Below are 18,753 nucleotides of genomic sequence, written 5' to 3'. Positions count from 1 at the left end.
CTCTGAACGAGAAGGGAGAACAGAATTGGAGAATAGAATAACGGAGGACTTCAAATTTATCTGTAATGTTCTAGTTTTTCATTTAAAAATATCTAAAACAAAAAGAACCAAATGTTAACGTTTGTTAACTCTGGTCAGTGGGCTCTTAGGTACTTGCTATGTTATCATCTATATTGTCTTTATTTTTTAAACATTTTAAACAAGAAACAAATAGATTCTATGTCAAAGGGAAAAGATTTTATACCACTGAGTTTATTTTTAAAAATAAATATACTCCATTCTCTGAGCAGAATCCTAAAAGGATTTTCAAAAATGTTTGGGGGAATGCTAGTATCGTTAGATGGAGAAGGCAATGGCACCCCACTCCAGTACTCTTGCCTGGAAAATGCCATGGACGGAGGAGCCTGGTGGGCTGCAGTCCATGGGGTCACTGAGTCGGACACGACTGAGCGACTTCACTTTCACTTTTCACTTTCATGCACTGGAGAAGGAAATAGCAACCCACACTCCAGTACTCTTCCCTGGAGAATCCCAGGGACAGAGGAGCCTGGTAGGCTGCCGTCTATGGGGTCGCACAGAGTCGGACACAACTGAAGCGACTTAGCAGCAGCAGCAGTATTGTCAGAATAAGTGGCACATCCCTAAAGAGGACCACTTTGAAGGCACCACACCCAGATGAAGGGTTAGGAGGCAAGGGACAGCTCCATCTTTTTCTGATCCATATTGTGAGTTAATATTTTGTTCTTTGCCGGCAATATCATGACTTGCTTCCCTTTGTATTACCAAGGCCCAGCACAGCACTTGGAACATAGTGACCCTCAATAGCTGGAGTGAGTAAATGAATGAATGAATAAACTATCAAACTAACCAACCTAGGATTTACAAGCCTACTAATTTATCTGTGCATCAGAAAGTCAAGAGATAGGAGGAAGAAGGGGGTGGATTATTTAAAGTTCTGCATTTCTCAATCTAGTTCCCCTTTAGCCTCAGTTCAGTTCAGTTCAGTTGTTCAGTCGTGTCCGACTCTTTGCAACCCCATGAATCACAGCACGCCAGGCCTCCCTGTCCATCACCATCTCCTGGAGTTCACTCAGACTCACGTCCATCGAGTCTGTGATGCCATCCAGCCATCTCATCCTCTGTCTTCCCCTTCTCCTCCTGCCCCCAATCCCTCCCACCACCAGAGTCTTTTCCAATGAGTCAACTCTTCGCATGAGGTGGCCAAAGTACTGGAGTTTCAGCTTTAGCATCATTCCTTCCAAAGAAATTCCAGGGCTGATCTCCTTCACAATGGACTGGTTGGATCTCCTTGCAGTCCAAGGGACTCTCAAGAGTCTTCTTCAACACCACAGTTCAAATGCATCAATTCTTCAGCGCTCAGCCTTCTTCACAGTCCAACTCTCACATCCATACATGACTACTGGAAAAACGATAGCCTTGACTAGATGGACCTTTGTTGGCAAAGTAATGTCTCTGCTTTTGAATATGCTATCTAGGTTGGTCATAACTTTTCTTCCAAGGAGTAAGTGTCTTTTAATTTCATGGGTGTAATCACCATCTGCAGTGATTTTGGAGCCCCCCAAAATAAAGTCTGACACTGTTTCTACTGTTTCCCCATCTATTTCCAACGAAGTGATGGGACCGGATGCCATGATCTTCATTTTCTGAATGTTGAGCTTTAAGCCAACTTTTTCACTCTCCTCTTTCACTTTCATCAAGAGGCTTTTTAGTTCCTCTTCACTTTCTGCCATAAGGGTGGTGTCATCTGCATATCTGAGGTTATTGATATTTCTCCCAGCAATCTTGATTCCAGCTTGTGTTTCTTCCAGTCCAGTGTTTCTCATGATATACTCTGCATAGAAGTTAAATAAGCAGGGTGACAATATACAGTCTTGATGCACTCCTTTCCCTATTTGAAACCAGTCTGTTGTTCCATGTCCAGTTCTAACTGTTGCTTCTTAACCTGCATACAGATTTCTCAAGAGGCAGGTCTGGTGGTCTGGTATTCCCATCTCTATCAGAATTTTCCACAGTTTATTGTGATCCACACAGTCAAAGGCTTTGGCATAGTCAATAAAGCAGAAATAGATGTTTTTCTGGAGCTCTCTTGCTTTTTCAATGATCCAGCGGATGTTGGCAATTTGATCTCTGGTTCCTCTGCCTTTTCTAAAACCAGCCTGGACATCTGGAAGTTCACAGTTCATGTATTGCTGAAGCCTGGCTTGGAGAATTTTGAGTGTTACTTTACGAGCGTGTGAGATAAGTGCAATTGTGCGGTAGTTTGAGCATTCTTTGGCATTGCCTTTCTTTGGGATTGGAATGAAAACTGACCTTTTCCAGTCCTATGGCCACTGCTGAGTTTTTCAGATTTGTTGGCATATTGAGTGCAGCACTTTCACAGCATCATCTTTCAGGATTTGAAATAGCTCCACTGGAATGCCATCACCTCCACTAGCTTTGTTCGTAGTGATGCTTTCTAAGGCTCACTTGACTTCACATTCCTGGATGTCTGGCTCTAGATGAATGATCACACCATCGTTATTATCTGGGTCATGAAGATCTTTTTTGTACAGTTCTTCTGTGTATTCTTGCCACCTCTTCTTTATATCTTCTGCTTCTGTTAGGTCCATACCATTTCTGCCCTTTATCGAGCCCATCTTTGCATGAAATGTTCCCTTGGTATCTTTAATTTTCTTGAAGAGATCTCTAGTCTTTCCCATTCTGTTCTTTTCCTTTGTCTTTGTATTGATCGCTGAAGAAGGCTTTCTTATCTCTTCTTGCTATTCTTTGGAACTCTGCATTCAGATCCTCATATCTTTCCTTTTCTCCTTTACTTTTCACCTCTCTTCTTTTCACAGCTATTTGTAAGGTCCCCACCCCCCAGACAGCCATTTTGCTTTAGCCTAATCTTCTGCTATTTTTACATTTGGCTTCTCACAGGGAAGAACAATTAAAGTTATCAGTTGTATAATGAGAATGATAGGAGAACTTCTGAAGCCTTCTGAGGTTTCTGAGCAGAGTGATACTAACATGTTGTATAAGCCCCAAATCCAATTCCAGAGGAAGAGGAAACTCCCAAAGCATGAAAGAAGTCCCTGTCTCTATATTGTGATCCAAGGGAAAACACATCCAGTGAGCTATGTCAGGGGCTTCCCTTGTGGCTCAGCTGGTAAAGAATCTGCTTGCAGTGCGGGAGACCTGGGTTTGATCCCTGGATTGGGAAGATCCCCTGGAGAAGGGAAAGGTTACCCACTCCAATATATTTGTGAGGAACATAGATCTTGATTTTTTTATTTGCTACTTCCTTTAAAATTGCTAGTTTATGTAAAGGATGGGTAGATTGAATTAGATCATTAAGCAAAGTAAAGGTAAATGAAAGTGTGGCCAACTAGAGTCTCAAAAAGAAGCAAGAAAGAACTAAGTTGCTAGAACACTCTACCCTTACAATTAATCCACCTATTCTCTGTACAAAAAGAATCTCTCACAGAAAGTGAGAAAGACAGAGATTAAAACCATCGATAGTTATACATAAGGCAAAGCAAAAAGGAGAAATCCACAACTACTTTAATCCCTAAAGAATGACTTCAGAGGTCATACAGGGATCTAGGAGAGAAACTGAACAGGAAAAGATAAGACATATCAAGGAGAAAGGGTCAAGATTTCCAACAAAGATTTAAAGGAATGATAAAACCAGGCAGGGGTGTGAATGTGAGGAAATGAGAACTCATAGGGCCAGTGGCAGGAATGTAAAGAGGTACAATTGAACTGGGAAACAACTCAGTCATGTGTATCAAAAGTCTGAAAAATATGTCTTTCCTTTGAGCAAGGAATCCCACTTCTAGAAATCTGAAGGAATTATTTGCACTAACACATAAAGATGTATGTATAAAGCTATTCATCAAGCTATGTACATTATTGTAAAAACTTGGAAACCATCTTAAAACCCAATCACGGAGAATTAATTCAATAAATCACTGCATGCCTAATCAACACAATTTTACACAGCCTATGTAAATTATAATGTAGCCCTCCATGGATGAACATGGAGAGTTGTTCATATTTAAATTTAAAAATACAGCATAAAACAGGATATGCAGTATGATCTTATTTTTGTAAAAATGGAAAGATGCATTGACACATCCAAATATTAACAAGCTGTAACTAAAACACATTTTTGCTTGTTGTACTTTCTTACTTTTAATGATGAACACAGATGAAAGAACAGAACAAAGATGGTAGAAATGGGAGACCTGGCTCCCTGAGCTCTCCCACTGGTTCTACCACTGCCATTTCTGCTTTTCTAATCCTGCCTTTGATCTGAACACAGTGGGACACAATATAATGATCGTATACTCTAGGCCAACTTTACCAATTTATTTGATTTCACTGCACCCTGTATACAGATGCCTTCCTATATATTTTTAGAGATATCATTCTGTTTTTATTCTATGTACCCCAAACAGCAAAGTGTACTACTATAGTGCAAATTCTAGAAGCACAGGAACCACGCATAACCACAGTGTATAAACTCTTGTATTTTCCTGGAGCCTAGAGAACCTTTGTTGGAGAAGGCGATGGCACCCCACTCTAGTACTCTTGCCTGGAAAATCCCATGGACAGAAGCCTGGAAGGCTGCAGAGTTGGACACAACAGAGCGACTTCCCTTTCACTTTTCACTTTCATGCACTGGAGAAGGAAATGGCAGCCCACTCCAGTGTTCTTGCCTGGAGAATCCCAGGGACGGGAGAGTCTGGTGGGCTGCCATCTATGGGGTTACACAGAGTCGGACACGACTGAAGTGACTTAGCAGCAGCAGAGAACCTTTGTAGTTACTGACTGGTGACAAATTAGACTGAACATTTGTGGGAACAGGGATAGTATATTCCTGTTGCTTTAGCTACTTATTATTGACCAAAACAGCAATAAGCACCTGGTGTTCACCATTGAAAAGAACTAAGCACTCTTTTATCTTAGCATTCTCCAGCAAGAACTCTGGGTATTATTACATCCCTGCCTGTTAGGAGGAGGGAAGGCTGAGGTGTTTTTAACATCACCTCATTCCATCACTAGCTCTGTGTGGAAAGTAGAAATGGGAGACCTGGTTCTCTGAGCTCTCCCTCTCTTCCTAGGTAACCACAGAATGTAATTATATTTTCTTTTCCATGCTGAAGTAATCATTGGCTCTATACATACATGTGAATTGTCAGAGCTCAAAAATTCTAATTTGAAAAGTTCACCCTAGCAGAAGGTTCTTTCAATTGGACTAGATTCCTAAAGTTCACATGTGGCTTTGAAAAAAAAAAAAAACCAATGATTCTGAATGTGAAAGACCAAAATTCTAAGTGTAATTGCCTGAAGCCTCTTCTCATGGTCTTTGGTCTAGAACACATCAGACAAACGCAGTAATTCCTGAAAGCATCCACACCCTGCTATGCCATCACTAGTAAAAGAATAACACTATTCCACTGCAAACATGCATTTAGACATTTGACTACATGTATTTTAATGCTTGCATCATTTTTACGGACAAAATCAGCAAACACTTCTCAGGAACAATGCAGTATCTTCTTCTTGTTCTGGTCTTTATGCCAAAAGTTATTGAGATTGTTCTTTTTTCATGTAAGTATAGTAACAATATCATATTAGTTTTAGGTGTATAGCACAGTGATTCAGTTTTATATATATATATACACACACATATATATATTCCTTTTCAGATTCTTTTCCATTGTAGGTTATTACAAAATATTGAGTACAGTTCCTTGTACTATATGGTAGGTCCTTGTTGGTTACCTATTTTATATATAGTAGTGTATATGTGTTAATCCCAACCTCCTAATTTAGCTGTCCTCCCTTTCCCTTTAGATAATCATAAATTCGTTTTCCATGTCTGTGGGTTTGTTTCATACATAAATTCATTTGTATCTTTTTTTTTTTAGGATTGTTAGAATTATCTTTTATTAGGATTGTTCTTGAAAGCAATATGTCTTTTTGGATGCTTGGTTTTATCTTCCATAAAATCACTCTGTAATGATTCTTATCATACATTATATTTTGTTCCTTTTCTATAATCATGAAATAAATTTATACAAAGTCCAGATGATAATAGGCACATAGAAAGTAGTCAATAAATATTACTAGTTTTATTATTATTTTAAAATAAAATTGAGATGACAGCATGGTAGATGGGGTTAAGGGAGAGGATTCTGCAGCAAAGCTGCCTGCATCTGAATCCTAGCTCTGCCCTTAGCTGTTTGTGACTTTGAACAGTCTTCATTACTCCTTTGTACCTAGTTTCTTCATTTCTAAAATGGAGACAGTAATTGTTCTTACCTCACAGGGGTGAATGAGTTATGACATGTAGAGACTACCACACAGTAACCATTATGTAAGCATAAGCCATTATTATTTATCCTTTTCAACTGAATGTCCAAAGGATCATTAATGTTTTTTCTGCATTCTGCACTTCTTTTCTCTTTACCCAAGGTCCTTTACTTTAATATTTGATCTAGTTCTGTATCTATTCTGTGTTTGAAAGAATCTAAGATTTTGTTTAATGAATTTTCAGAAGAGTAACAATAATTTTTATAATACATAAAAGCCCTAAATGCTAGTAAGAAAAAAAGGGTAGTTGATGAGACTTGGCACTCATACAAGGACTGTATCATGACACTGAATGCAGAAGTGCCCGAAATCCCCAATGCAAACATTATTATGAATTACCTAATTCAGATCTAGTCTTTCCTTTGTGCACAGGAAGACAGTGACAATTAAACTGAAATGAAGGCAAATATCTCACACTTATAAGAAACTGAATCTAAGCTCAGAAAAATTCAGTGGTGGATCTTTTCTCTTGTATCTCCCTTAACTGTGGGTTCTAGAGAAACGTTCGACTGTTGTAAGTCACGCAACCACATCATACAATTATACTTGGTGCTCAAAAGGAAACAAAAAATGGCCTACGATGATTTCTAACACATGGAAATTTAGGCTTCATAAGAATATGAGAGAGGGCTTCCCTGGTGGCTCAGTGGTAAAGAATCCTCCTGCCAATGCAGGAGACAGGAGTTCGATCCCTGTTCCAGGAAGATTCCATATGCCACGGAGCAACTAAGCCCATGCGCCACAATTATCGAGCCCGTGGTCTAGAGCCTGAAAGCCACAACTACTGAGCCTACGTGCCCCAGCTATTGAAGCCAAGGTGCCCTGAAGCCCCGAGCTCCAACACAACAAGGGAAGCCATCACAATGAGAAGCTGGAACACCACAGCCGAGGAGTAGCCCCTGCTCGCTGCCACAACTAGAGAAAAGTCTGTGCAGCAACGAAGACCCAGCACAGCGGAAAATAAATATTAATTAACTAATTTTGAAAAAAAATGAAAGAAATAGCCAGGGCAATCACGGAGGAACAGGCACTAGTGGACATTCCCAGGTTCCTCCTTTGCTTTGGCCCTGTCCCTAGACTGAGCAATGCTGCTTGCAGGAAGTTACGGAATTTGGAAACAGTGGGGATCATTCCTTTCCTACTGTGAGATAGTGTGCTCACTCTTTTTTGAGGCTAGTGTAGGCAGAATGAGCTCAGATTTGAATATTTCCTTGATAGGAAACATCAATTTTACCCCCACAAACATTTTTTAATGGCAGTTTGTATCATTCGGGGTAGAGAGGTGATAAAATACGAACCCATGCTCAATGTACTGATGACCATATTTCAACACTGCCTTACTTTTGTAAGTTGATCTATTTTAAAAAATAGTACATAGGCATGCAAGAGAAAATATTTTCTTTTTCAACTTCAAAATTGCAGAACATCACATTGTTAGTTTATTTACATATTAAACACTGATCAGAACAATTTGCAATGCGGCTACTGAATTGATGTCTTTTTAAAAATCAATTCCTTGTTTGCTTTTAAAGGAAATTCTTAGGAATTTCAAAATGGCACTTGACCAGTTAAGAATACTTTGGAGCACTTTGTAATGCTAGTTCTGCCTCTGCTGTCTGCATGGCCTTGAACAAATTACATGCCTTGTACAACGACATCGCCAAGCTTCACCTTCCTATTTTATATGAGACTTCAGGTGAGTCTCATAGGGTTTTTGTAAGAATCTAATGATATAATAATGACATAATATAATATATAATAAAATAATGATACAATCCATTAAGCACGAAACACAGTGTATGGGACATAGTAAATGAACAATAAGTGGTACATTTTAATATTATGTTAATAATACTACGTATGTCTGTATTAATCCACTGCATCGAACATTAATTTCTGCCAAGCTCTTTAGCCAACTCTCTACCCAATATACAAAATGCTTCCAAAGGGAAAACTGAACCCCCCTAAACAGGAATATCCAATCCTTATTCTTGCCTGAGTATTAGGGAGCCTTTGATATTTTATTTAACTTGAGTGGGGCTCTTCTTGCTCAGATCCATCACACATTCTGTTTCAGAAGGCGTGTCTGACATTCTCAGCACAGAGATGGGAGCCATTTGAGAGAACATCCACCCCAAGGCAACTCCAACCTGCCACTGGGATCATCACACCTAGCCCAAAGGGATCTCTGCACAGGAAGTTCTCCAGCTTCAGCTCTTCTTCCTAACTTTCTTTCTTAAGATCTTAAAGATGGTGGCAATGCAGATGATGACGACAATGATAAAACTGATAGTAATGTGGATGAGGACAGCAAACATTTATTTAACATTGATTCTGAGCCAGGCACTACAAGAACTTTGTATATATTATTTCACTTAATCCTTTCAACAATCACACAAGGTAGGTACTAGGAGTGTCCCCATTCCACAGACAAAAACTCAAAGTGTAGAGGCGTTAAATATTAATAGCATGTCCAGTCTGAAACAGAGCCAATTGGCAAGCAGATCTGATTCCAGCCAGGACCTTTACTTGTAACCCTCAGACTACACCAATCCCTCTGCTGCTTTAGAGACTGCCTGTGCTCAGATGGTAAAGCGTCTGCCTACAATGTGGGAGACCCAGGTTTGATCCCTGGGTCGGGAAGATCCCCTGGAGAAGGAAATGGCAGCCCACTCCAGTAGTCCTGCCTGGAAAATCCCATGGACGGAGAAGCGTGGCAGGCTACAGTCCATGGGGTTGCAAAGAGTCGGACACGACTGAGCACTTCACTTTCCTTTGTAGTGATTAGCACAGGTACTACAGCTCGCCTTAGATTAACCGCACCCCTCTGACAGAAATCTTGCTGTCCTAACCTAAAATTCACCACCTAACCTAAAATTCAAAGAGACAGAACAGCAGCAGCTATAGCAAGTGGTACATCCATCAGGAACTTCAGTTTGATCCCCTTCAGCCCCTAAATGAATTGCCCCTCCCGCATGGCGACAGGCATGAAACCTAATGGAAAAAAACTGGCCACAAGGAAATATACTTTGTGACCTCTGACTACCATTAATACAGCATTAATACACAGTACACAATACTAATTAACTAGCTTAAAGATTAAGAAATAGTAAGGTAAAAGAAATGGTTTGCTCACAGCTGCCCAACAGGTGGAAATAAAATGCCTAATAAAGCTCAACATACCCTCCGTAAGTCCTTACCGCCTTATTATTCTGGGCTTCTAATTCCTGGTCATTCAAACCTCTTCAAAGTCTAGCAGCACAAATATGGACTGTGGAACCAGCCTTTCACAGAGGGCTATAAAATAATAAGCTGATCCTTCAGGATGAATTTCATATTATCTTTTAACTAGACAGTCTAGATTTCTCAGGGCATGACAAAAATGTCTTCAAACACTTGTCAGCAGTTTTCAGTGGAGGGGAAAAAAACTGCAGTTAAAGCACCTCTGGTGAGAACTTTGAGCAGTAAATATGCTTACATTTAGTTTGTGCAATTTTTATTATGAATTGGATGGTGGGTTAGATCTGTCCTTACTTCTTTACTGGAGCGCTAGAAATGTAAAAATGTCAGCCACAGGCCATTCCTTTCTTGTTTATTTAAATGGAGAATTTTTTAAAAATCACTTTTTCCACTTCATGGCTCCTTTGGACCAGAGAATAAAAATAGCGATGTCGGTAGGAGCCAAACTTCTTTTCTGGAAAAATAAAACAAGAGGGGAAAGAGCCCTCCTCAGAATAACCCAAGTCTTGAAGCAGCTGCCTGAGCAAAACTCGCCTCATTTTACTCACTTCTCTCGCCCCTTCTCAGGGCAGCCTCAAAAGGAGGAGCAGTTTACGAGAAACTCGGCGGCTGGCCCTGCACTGCTAACCCCGCGCCCCTCGCACTACCCGGACCGGCCACCTGTCAACCCCGAGGGCGGCACGGGCGAGGCGGGGTTGGGGAGGTGGCTCCGGGAAGAGACGCTGGTGACCGAGGACTACCAGGAGGACTGCGCTCAGCTTTCGGGCCACTGCGCTCAGCAGTAGCCCCACTACAGCCGCCTGGGGGCTCCGGGCCCCACCGGGTCTCGGGGGGCGCCGCCAGCTAACTCCCAGGGACCCTGCGGGCGTCGTCCTCAACCCCACCCCCACATCTCGGAGCAGCCGGGGCGCCACGCTCCATCGCCCGCGGCTGTGCGGCAGCGAGTCCGCTGCGGGGCGCGTCTCACCTGTTGATCTTGAGCGCGAAGGCGCGGCGCTCTGCGCTTGGTAGCGTGGCCATGGCGCGCCGGCGGCTCGCAGGCCTCTAGGGTCGCAGGGTGCGCACAGCGGGGCCCCCGCGCTCCGCAGAGCCGCTGCAGCGCATGCCGCGCTGGACGCGAGCCTCATCTGTCAGTCGTGGCTGGAAACTTCCGTATTTCCACCTTCAACGCTGAAATCACCCCGGGGGAGGGCCCAACCTCAGAGCTGCGGCGGCCAGCCGGGCCACACGGCACCCGGCCTGGCTTGCAGGGAGCGGCGCGCGAGAAGGGTGTGGGCCCACCGCGGAACTGCCCTCCGGATGCTTGCACCACCGGCGCGCTCTTCCCCGGGGCCCAGACCTCAGGCAGAAAGGAGCGCAGGCGGATGACCCGGTGACCACTGAGCGAGGCCGGAAACTCCATCTGCCCGAAGCTGTGAAGCTGCCAGGGCCTGTGGGCAAGAGCTGGGAACCCGCGCCTTCCGCTCCGCAAAATTAGCGAGGTCGGGAAACCAACCCTGGAATTCTTTGCGCTAGGCCTTATTAAGTATCTACACCATGCCCGGGGGAAAGCAACTTAAAAGAAAAAAAAGTTGGTAGAAACTTCGAGATACATACCAACTTTTGCAAACTGTATATCCGTCATCCTTATTGGGGTGACTTAAATAAATGTAATAATCCATGCAAGGAATAAACAATTTTTTAAAAAACTGGAGGTAATTGCTTTTCTCTGGGGGAACCGTGCACAGCGCTTTCCTGTGGTTCAAGAGTATGCTGCAGCCCTGTTTATTTCTGCTGCATACTGAGAAGTGTACTAAGAAGTTCAACCCCAAACTCAAGAAAGAAGTCAGAAAGTCCCAGTGCTTACTGGAGTGGAAAAGTCCATGCTTACCGACTTGCCCTAAGGTTTACTCTACTAGAGCACTCCCTATGCCTCTCTTTGCCAGCTGACGCTTAAAAAAATCCAAAAGTGAGCTATGTTTGGTTCAGAACTGCACTACTGTCCAGTGTGGCAGCCACTAGCCATATGTGGCTATCGACCATTTGCAACTGCGGTTATTCTGAATTGGGATGTTCTGAGTGTGTAAAATACACAGCGAATTTTGAAGACAGTGCAGAAAAAATGATGCAGACCATCCTGTCACGGATTTTTACATGGATCACATGATAAAATGATACTTAGCATATATTATTAGGTAAATATTATAAAATTTCATTTGTTTTTCCCTCTTTAGAATGTGGCTCTCATTAAAGAAAAGTTTAAATTGCACACGAAGCTCACATTATATCCCTATTTGATAGTGCTGGTCCAATAGTTCCTAGTTTGCCACCTAATATTAAAATGCCTGGGAACTGAATTCTATATCTTGCCTGCTGCTGCTGCTGCTAAGTCGCTTCAGTTGTGTCCGACTCTGTGCGACCCCATAGACGGCAGCCCACCAGGCTCCTCCATCCATGGGATTTTCCAGGCAAGAGTACTGGAGTGGGGTGCCATTGCCTTCTCCAATATCTTGCCTACCATCTTTCTTTGGTTTCAGCTTCTCAGGTAGTATAATAATTCTTCAGAGCTGTTATATCACTCTCCTATCCCCTTCAGACATCAATGCCTATAAGAACTGTATAAGACAAAGATAATAAATCTAACATTACATAGACTATGAAGTGATATCCAAAGGGAAAGAAGGTTTTTGAAATGTGGAGTTTCTGACTTTCAAAATTCTCCCAGGTATGTTTACCACACTGGAACTTATAAGCAAAGATTTACATAGAAAAATACTAAGAGAACAATTCAAGTACCTCTTCAGACTGGGAACAAATAAATTATTTGTATAAAATTGTTTTACTCTGGAATCTTCAGTCCACTGTGTACTAAATCAGCCTTTTGGATGGACTTCTCTGTTTCTGTGTGTTTGTGACATAGAGCAGAATATATTGATGTGCACACAAAGATAAAGTATAATAGAAATATCTCAGATTTTCAGAATTTGCAGTTAAGGAAACCTTTTGTGTGTGGAGAGGAAGAAATCTTAAAATCTCCCATCTTATGTCAGCTCATGCTACATTCAACTCATTGACCTTGGCGTTTGGTACATAATTGTGAAAGTAAGGTCAGCATGATTATCCTCCAACTTATCAACTCCCTGGTTAGAAATGACTCCAAATTTAATAGCCTTCTAGTATTTCACCATGAATGTGTCATCCACTAAATTAGGCAAATGCCTATTTTTAAATTTTATCTCCTCTTGGGTACAGTCACAAATTGATGGCAAATTTGAAAAATACTGTAGTACCTTGCTTCCATTTCTCACTCTTCCTGACTTCCCTCTAGAGCTTCTCTCCTACTTGCTACTCTGTTGAAAACCAACCTACTCTGGAAGGCCTCCTTCTTTCCATACTGTATGGCCTCTCTTGACCTTCCTCTTTCTCTGCATCTTTGCATCATTTGGTTTTGTTTCTCACCTTTATAAAATTCCTCCCTTCTATGACAGACTTTATATCAATGATCTCAAATTCTCCTGTAGTTTTCCCCTTATCTTCTTCTTACCTCTTCAGAAAGCCAATGTCTTTCTTTACATTGCATCTTACGTATTTCTTACAACAAATAATTAAATAACACTTATCTTGAAACAGGGCCTATTTCAAACTCTTTACAAATATTAATTAACAGATAACAACCCTTAATTAATAACATTTTCTCACTTTGTGAATGGAGAAACCAAGGCTAAGAGAGGTTAAGTGACTGGAGCAAGATCGCAGACTATTACAGGGCATTTCCAGCCCTAAAGGGTTGCCTGTTTCCCAGATTTTTCCACTCAAATATCTCCAAATTCCATAGATACAAAACAGAAACTCTCCATATTCTCTGCTCAACTGTACAAATTTTCTATCCCTCCATAATCACTCATTTCTGTCGAAGGCACTATTTTCCACTTGCCATTTAAATGCCTTGGCGTCATTTAATGGAGGATAAAGCATGGATTCTGGGTTCTGGCTTCAGGTTTTCACTAACTATATGATCCTGAGCAAGTCACACCCTGTTTGGATCATAGAGTTCTTGGTCATAGAATGACCCCATCTTCTCACCTCTTTATAATGTGTCAGCTCTAACTTACTCTTCTTTACCCTTCAGATCTAATCGGCTAACAAAGCCTGTCATTTACTCTGTATAAACATCACTGCTTTATTGTTCTCACTGCTTCCATTCTGACCCACCCTTATAACATCTGGATAACAAAAATAAGATTTTAAGTGGTTCCTTGCCTCTATCTTCTCCTTATTCCAATCCAACTGACTCTACTGCTATATTAATTTTATTAAAATACTTGTTTCATCATATTTCTTCCTTTCTCAATTAACTTTGGTGGCTTCCAATAGCCTCTATGAACAAGTGTGACCTTCTTCAACTGACTTATAGTGGTTTCTCCACTTTGTATAACTAATGCTATCCCTTGCCTCTGCTGTTTGTTCGCTAAATTGTGTTCAACTCTTTTGTGAGCCCATGGACTAGCCTGCCAGGCTCCTCTTCCATGGGACTTCCTAGGCAAGAATACTAAAGTAAGTTGCCATTTCCTTCTCCAGGGGATCTTCCCAACCCAGAGATTAAACCCAACTCTCCCACTTGGCAGGAAGATTCTTTACAGTCGAGCTACTGTTACCTCTGTTGAAGCAAGGAAGACCTTCAACTACAGAAATCAGTGTTCTTACTGCCTGGGACCCCCTTTGCTTATGTCATTCTTCTTGCTATCTTCACCAAACATCACATGCAGTCTCTCTGGATTCTTTAAAGTTTGAGTTAAGTTGTCTGTGTCCACCTCTGCCTAAAGGAGTATCTCATTCAGTCTGACAGCACCCTTTGTTTAGTTGAATACATCATTACCAGTAAATACCAGGTCATTACCAGGTCGTTCCACAGCGTAGTGGAATGCAAAGTCCGCAGGTCTATACAGAAAGGGTGACATTTGTACATTTCATTCCATATCATCCAAGCCATTCAAGACCTCCATTAGCTTTCACTCAAATATCACCTTCTGTGACCATCTACTTAACATTGCAATGCCTTTTCCCTAGCTCTTTTTCCAACTTCCATTTTTCTCCACAGCACTTCATATTTTGTTTATTTGAAACTTTATTATCTCCCATGCTTCTAGAATATAATTTCCATGAGGGCAGGGATTTTTATTTTATTCCTTTCTCTATCTCTATTATCTGCAGTAATGCCTGGTACAATGTAAATGTTCAAAGAATTCTTATCGAATAAATGAATGAAAAGCTGATCCAATATTGAACAGAGAGTGGACATTTAATAAATATTTGTTAAATTGAATTTGAATAGGAGTGGCTAAGTACATGTGCCTTTCAGGAGGAAGTTAGAGCCTTTTTTACGCTCTTTAATTTTTTGGTTATACCTTTTTATGAATATATTCCAGCTCTGCTTTGTACTTATTTCTTGAGTTCAGAAATCAAACTAGTACATGGATTATTGCTAGCAAGTCATCTTGTAATTGAAGACAGATACAGAAAGACTTGTGTGCTGGCATTTAAATCTAGCCATAGTGCAAATATTAGAATTTGGAAATATCTAATTAGATATTTAAATATCTAATTAGATAATTAGAATGAGGAAATATCTAATTTCCTCAACCTCATTCCTTGTGTTATCAAAAGAAATCTACAAATATGAAAAGAATAAAACTAAGAAACTCTTTGTTAATATGTACATATTAGTCCCTCTCATCACGGCTTCACTTTGCATGGTTTCAGTTACCCTCAGTCAACCACAGTCTGAAAATATAAAAGGAAAATTTCAAGAAATAAGCATAAGGTTTAAAATGCACACTGTTCTAAGTATCATGATGAAATCTCCCACTGCCCTGCTCCTTCCCACCTCAGCCATGAATCATCCCTTTGTTCAGTGTATTTGCCAGTAGTCACTTAGCAACTCTCTTAGTTATCATACGCAGTATCACAGTGCCTGTGTTCAAGCTTCGCTTTTTACTTACTAACAGTCACAAAGTGTAAGAATAGCTATCTGGAATTTGGCTATGCCAAAGAGAAGCCGCAAAGTGCTTCTTTTAAGTCAAAAGGTGAAAGTTCTTAAAAAGGAAAGAAAGAAAATCATGTGCTGAGGTTGTCAAGATCTGTGGTAAGAATGAATATTCTATCCATAAAATGGTGAACACGGAAAAAGAAATTCATACTAGTTTTGCTGCCACACTTTAAACTACTAAAGTTATGACCACAGTACACAATAGAGAAAAATCCATTAAATTTGTGCAAAAACTAGACTGCATTCACATAACTCATTGTAGCACATTGCTATAATTTTTATATTTTATTGTTAGTCATAATTAATCTCTTACTTGCCTAATTCATAAATTAAACTGTATCATAGTATGTATGTTTAGGAAAAATAGTATAGGTATAGTTCAATACTATCCACAGATTCAGGCACCCACTGAGGGTCTGGAAACATATCCCCTTTGGATAAGGGGGAACTACTGTATATACACACACACATATATGTGCATATATATATATATATATATATATATCTTCTGTGGTTATGTTACTATATATAAGTATTTTAAGTGTAAATTAGGCCATATTCTAATATACAATGCTATTTCATCAATAGGAAATATTCATGCTATAGCATTTTATAACTAGAAAGAAGGACCTTGGATTAATTTGTGAATGAATGAATGAATCCTCTCGTCATTTATGTACCTTCCTTTAATTCCCCAAATATTTATCAAGTGGTTCCCACATGTCAGTTCTGAACTAAATGCTACTAAGGGCAAAACCATTAACATACTTGCTCTGTGACTTCCCAGAACTCATGATCTAGCAGCAAGATACATGTCACCAGGGAAAGAAGAGGCTTGAGTTCCGTGGGACAATCAGGAATGTTTTGCTGCACAAAACTCTGTGAGAGTGAGGAAGCACAGACAGGAAATGATTTATTCTGGTGAGAGGGTGTTGGCAGAGAAATCATCGCTGAGGAAGAATGACTTTACTGACCCAGTGACATGGGAACTGGTCTTAAATGACAAGCAAGCATTCACCACGCAGAGAAGAGCGCATTCAGGATATTCCAAGCAGAAGAAACACTGCATGCAAAGGCAGGGAGCCAGGAGACACCACTGCCCACCCTGGGAATTAAAAGTATAATGGAGCTCAGAGAGTGCAGACTGAAGAGGCAAGAAATGAAACTTGGAAGGTGGGCAGGACCTGAGTGCGAAGGTCCTGGCAAAGAATTCAGACTTTATCCCAAAGCCCATGAAACCAGCTACCATGTGACTGCTGTTTCTATAAATGCCATTGTCTCTTAGGGGATACCTCGTGCAGCCTGGCAATCCATGGTAAGGACTATCCAGGAGAACATAGACAAAAGGTAGTAAGGATTCCGTCTCCCAGGTCTGGCACTGCCATCCCCATCTTCCTCAACCTGAGCATATGCACACTGGACACTAAGGAAGAAATAAATATTTCTTTACAGCAAGTTTTAGGCAATTTTCCCAAAGTCATCTTACCTGGAGAGAGGAAGGATTTATGGGGGAGGGAGATTAAATAAGATGAAGGACATAAACAACAGAACATACTGCTGGTTGTTGAGTACATGCTCTCAGAACATGTGGGCTGTAATTTTATTATTATTTAATATTTGTGCTGCTTTGGAGCCATATAAATTGGGGTTTTCCACCAGTTTTATTGTGAGAAAACTGACATACAGTTCTGTATACTTTTAAGGTATACAACATAATGATTTGACTTATATCATAAAATGATTATCAGAATAGGTTTAGTGGACATTCCTCATCTCATATAAATACAACATTAAAACTATTTTTTACTTACTATTATTTCTTCATAATAGATTCCCAGAAGTGGAAATTATTAGGTCAAAAATTAGAAACTCATACCAAAAAAGCCTGCGTGTAATCATGAGGAACTAGTAGACAAACTTACATTGAAGGACATTCTACTAAACAACTGTCAATCTTTTTTCAAAAATGTCAGTGCCGTGAAAGACAAAAGCAGAGCAACGGATACAGCTTACAAGAGACTAAACAGACAAAGCAATTCAAAGCAATGAGGGACACAGAAGTAGATCATGGTTGAAGCAAAGGATACATAAAGAAGCCTACTCAGCAACTGGTAAGATCTGCCAACTGACTATGTATTTGGTAATAGTATTGTATCAAAATTACATTTTCTAAATTTGATAGTTACACCATGGTTGTATAAGAGAATGAAGAGAATATCCTTATTCTTAGGAGATACACACTGAAGTATTTATGGTAAAGGGGCAGAATGGTGTGACGTCTGGAACTTATTCTCAGATGGTCATTAATAATGACAATGATAATGATAATGTTTATAATACCAAAATAAAATTGAAAATAACAAAGTAAATAATTAGTCAATCTAGATGAAGAGTAGAAGTTTCTGCTTCGTAAATCTAGAAAGTTTTCAAAATAAAAAGTTAAAAATACAAATAAAAATTACAACCAAAATTTGGCTCTAAGTTTATGCCAAATTATCAGCAATGTGTGAGACTCTTTCAATATACCTTCACTAACACTGGTATTCACTTTTAATTTTCACAAGTTTACTCAATTAAAAATAAATTTTAAAATACTTTATGTGTTTATTAAGTGAGCTGAATATTTTCCCATATTATTTCATTATATAGTTGTATTTTTCTTGTGTATCTATTTGTATTTTGTCCCACTTGCCTGTGAAAAACCCTTAGAGTTTTTCTTGCTGATTTGTACCTATCCTTTTGAGTAATCTCTACCTTTTTGGAGGGTATCTCCAAAAGGAGGGTATCTCTCTTAAAGTAACTATGATCTCCCTAAACACCTTGAGTCATTTGGAGAAAAACAGAAACCAGACACGTTTATAGAATTTCAGAAATTTTGTTGCCCATGGATGCCTGTCAGCACCAGACCAAAGTTTGTATGCACTTCTGAAATACTTTTTTTTCCCATTTCAGTGTTTAGAATCCTGACATGGTTCTCTTTCCAGGACCAGACCATTGTTCAGCAATAAACTTTTTTAAAATTCAGTACTTTAAAAAAAAAACCATGAATCACTATGTTGTATACCTGACATTTATATGATAGTGTACATCAACTATACCTCAAT

General features: G+C 40.1%; 1 protein-coding gene across 3 annotated transcripts in view; it reads right to left on the bottom strand.

Moving 5' to 3' along the window:
* Positions 1-11,406, bottom strand: part of DOCK8 (dedicator of cytokinesis 8) — a 239,502-nt gene extending 228,096 nt beyond the window's left edge. The window contains exon 1 of one of the 3 annotated variants that reach the window (XM_069576387.1): positions 10,592-11,406. In XM_069576387.1, the coding sequence (XP_069432488.1) occupies positions 10,592-10,644 (53 nt within the window). In that variant the 5' untranslated portion in view covers positions 10,645-11,406. Of the gene's footprint in view, positions 1-9,584; positions 9,658-10,591 lie in introns of those variants that run through there. The other 2 variants (XM_069576389.1, XM_069576388.1) reach the window with 2 other exon arrangements.
* Between the last annotated feature and the right edge of the window lie 7,347 nt (positions 11,407-18,753).

The sequence above is a fragment of the Ovis canadensis genome, chromosome 2 (genome assembly GCF_042477335.2).
Source record: "Ovis canadensis isolate MfBH-ARS-UI-01 breed Bighorn chromosome 2, ARS-UI_OviCan_v2, whole genome shotgun sequence".
Classification (NCBI taxonomy): domain Eukaryota; kingdom Metazoa; phylum Chordata; class Mammalia; order Artiodactyla; family Bovidae; genus Ovis; species Ovis canadensis.
The sequence above is the reverse complement of the archived record's forward strand: the minus strand, read 5'-3'. Positions and strand labels throughout refer to the sequence as shown.